At 35.8% G+C, this 3,044-nt stretch overlaps 1 protein-coding gene across 2 annotated transcripts in view; it reads left to right on the top strand.

The window, feature by feature from the left end:
- Positions 1-3,044, top strand: part of LOC107559275 (T-cell leukemia homeobox protein 3-like) — a 10,200-nt gene that overhangs the window by 4,240 nt on the left and 2,916 nt on the right. For both annotated transcript variants that reach the window (XM_016243027.1, XM_016243028.1), the window contains one exon: positions 1,311-1,548. In XM_016243027.1, the coding sequence (XP_016098513.1) occupies positions 1,311-1,548 (238 nt within the window). The remainder of the gene's footprint in view (positions 1-1,310; positions 1,549-3,044) is intronic.

The raw sequence follows: 3,044 nt of genomic DNA, 5'->3' as shown, positions 1-3,044 counted from the left end.
GAGGCCAAAATTATTAAAAACATTTTTTTTTATGTAATTATTTTTTATTTATTTATAGTTTTGCAGAACATATTACACACAAATCATATATTATTAATAAATATGAACATATAAATTAATATTTAGGATGTAACTTGCATATGAATGTAGCACAATTTCTATTAGTGGTTGACACATATGAGTTTTTCCAATGGATGATTCTTATATTACATTTGATCCTCTTAATCTTGAATGTGTACATCCTTATTTGTATTCACCAAATGGTGAGGATAGTTTGCCACACACTGCTAATGTAGCATCGTTATTCAGATGCTGTTCGAAATGTGCAAATGAACATCATTGTGCACAATAAACAGCAATGGGTGAACTGTGATTTATTTATGCAGTTTTTTGTTTCATTCTGGTGCATAAACACTGTCATAGCTAAAAACATTAGGACAACAAACACCGCCACCAAAACATCATTAAAGCCCCCCCCCCCAAAAGAAACGGTTTCTGAAAGTGATATAGTGGCATAGTGTCAAACTGGGCTAGCATCTAGGAAAGGTGCCAAACTGTTCATATCAGTTATTCACAGCTGCTTACTAACATTAGTAGGGGAAAAACATGAAGAAGGGGAAAGGTGAAAGAAGCTAAAATAATGCATACAAAGAATTCTGAATGCAACAATAAAGACCTCTGTTGTAAAACCATGAATAATGGATAAACAATACAGAAGGACTGAATGAGAAATGAGCCTGAGTTCACTGCTGCCAGCACTTTGTGTGATATAAACCTGAAATACAATTTGTCCATGTATGTGCTGAAGTTAAAGGTAATGGACATCATGACCTCCATTTTAAACGCTATGTTCCGTTCAGGAAAACTGATCACAAATATAAATCACATAAAACGTCAGCGCATTGTTTAAAACGTAGGTTATTTAAGTGCGCATCGAAATGATTTATTTTGATGTTTGTTTTTATCTATCAATCTAATTAAATACACATTTCAGAATAGGCTCAGAAAGACCATCACATTAGGAATGATCCTTCTGGCGTTTGTTTGTTTCTGCCCTACTGACCATGAATTTACTTCCACTGTTATGACGGTAGGCTATCTAGGCTACCTGATGCCATTAAGATTTCAAAAAAGACATTGAGGATGAAATCGAAAACTTTGTAATAACGTTCACTATCTTAATCAAAATGGCAAGACCTTCCAAATGATGTTGTTTTACATAAATCATTAGTGATTGAATATTATTCTTTTCAGTGTTATTGAATGCAAATATTTTTCACCTATACTCACGCCTAAATCCTGTTTTTCAGCTGCTCTTTCACCGTTCTCCGTGACACGACGGATCGGTCATCCGTACCAGAACCGAACTCCACCGAAACGGAAAAAGCCCCGCACGTCGTTCAGCCGCGTGCAGATCTGTGAGCTGGAGAAACGCTTCCACCGGCAGAAGTATCTGGCGTCCGCGGAGCGCGCAACGCTCGCCAAGGCCTTGAAGATGACAGACGCTCAGGTCAAAACCTGGTTTCAAAACAGAAGAACAAAATGGAGGCGAGTGTGAATCCAAGGCTTTCAAATTATTTCTTTATGTTGGCAATACCTGATTAGATATAATTCCCGATAGCAGCTAATTTAGTCAGAACTGAGCTTAAGAGAAGAGGGCATTTAGGGCCTAGTGGAAAAATACTACTGTAAATTTGCAGAGGTTTGCTTTATGTTTATTTATTTTACATTGGACACCAATTGCCTTGACCAAGCAGAAACGTTCAAGCTCTTAAAAGGCTCTGTGGAAACTTGCTGTCCATGCAGTACTGAAGCTATACTTCTGAATAATTGAGAGCATGTCCATCCTTTCCCCATAACCTACTCAACCTTTTGCTGTTGGCTTTTTTGGAGCAAATAAGTGCCCAATCTAATTAAGAGCTGGCTTACTTACCTTTGGTTTTACCAACGGGCTGCAATAGGCAGAGGAGAGAGCTGGCTGAAGGTGACTTATTTATAATGAAGCTGAGTCATGGCCTTTAACAAATAAAAATGTGTTATGGTTGCTTCAGTATGCCTACTCATCAATATTTATGGGGCTCAACTTAATTCAGCAATTATCTGCATGTGCTGAAAGCTGCTGGGAAACATTGCTTTTAGATGCCCTATAGGACTGAAATTCTGGTAAATCTTACCTCACAACTGGATACCAACCAAACCTGAATATCAATAGCAACACAGAGAACTATTTATTTTAAAATGAATTCACATGTCATGAATGCATGAAATCATACAGCCTAATAATGACTTCATCTTCCATGACAAAATCTGTCCACCACGAGGGTGTAAATCGTTGCTCCTTACCTGCCGCCCGGCGTCCAGCACACGTCACAGCTAAATGCATCACTGTAATGTGATTGCACTTGGCTCATTTGATTACAGGCTTGTTACCCGTACGATCGACACACACACACATCCTTCATTCTCAAAGTGTCTCTAGCTGAATATTATACATCACAACAAAATGGGAAAACCTGGAGTGAAATGCAGCACGCATTTGTTTCTAGCTGTTTCTGCTCACTTTTTCCATGCTGTTAGTGATCCCACTTGAACCATTTATCATTTTTTAAAGAATGAAAAAAACAAAAACAAAAAAAAAACAGGGCATTATAAGTAATATGTATAAAGTATCATATGTAAATGGTAATTCTTTAATTTATTTCAGGAAAACATATACATATATATATATATATATATATATATATATATATATTTATTTGGATTTAAATTACAAATTACCCTAATCTAAAAAAAGTGGAAAAAATGAGCTATTTTTAACCTTAAAATAGATTTTGTTGGTGCAAAAAATGCAAACAATACAATAAAATAAAAATAGAAACAAATTAATTCACGTTGCCTGACAAAACTATTTTAATTTGCTTGTTTCTTGTTGCTCCCTCTGTGTTTCGAAATCATGCTTTCTGCATGTGCCTTTCAACATTTAAAATGAAAAAAAAAAATCTACATTTCTTCATTCAAATTAAATAAACTTTTGGTGACAGTTC

The sequence above is a fragment of the Sinocyclocheilus grahami genome, unplaced genomic scaffold, assembly GCF_001515645.1.
Source record: "Sinocyclocheilus grahami isolate Dianchi unplaced genomic scaffold, SAMN03320097.WGS_v1.1 scaffold680.1, whole genome shotgun sequence".
Taxonomy (NCBI): Eukaryota; Metazoa; Chordata; class Actinopteri; order Cypriniformes; family Cyprinidae; genus Sinocyclocheilus; species Sinocyclocheilus grahami.
The sequence above is the reverse complement of the archived record's forward strand: the minus strand, read 5'-3'. Positions and strand labels throughout refer to the sequence as shown.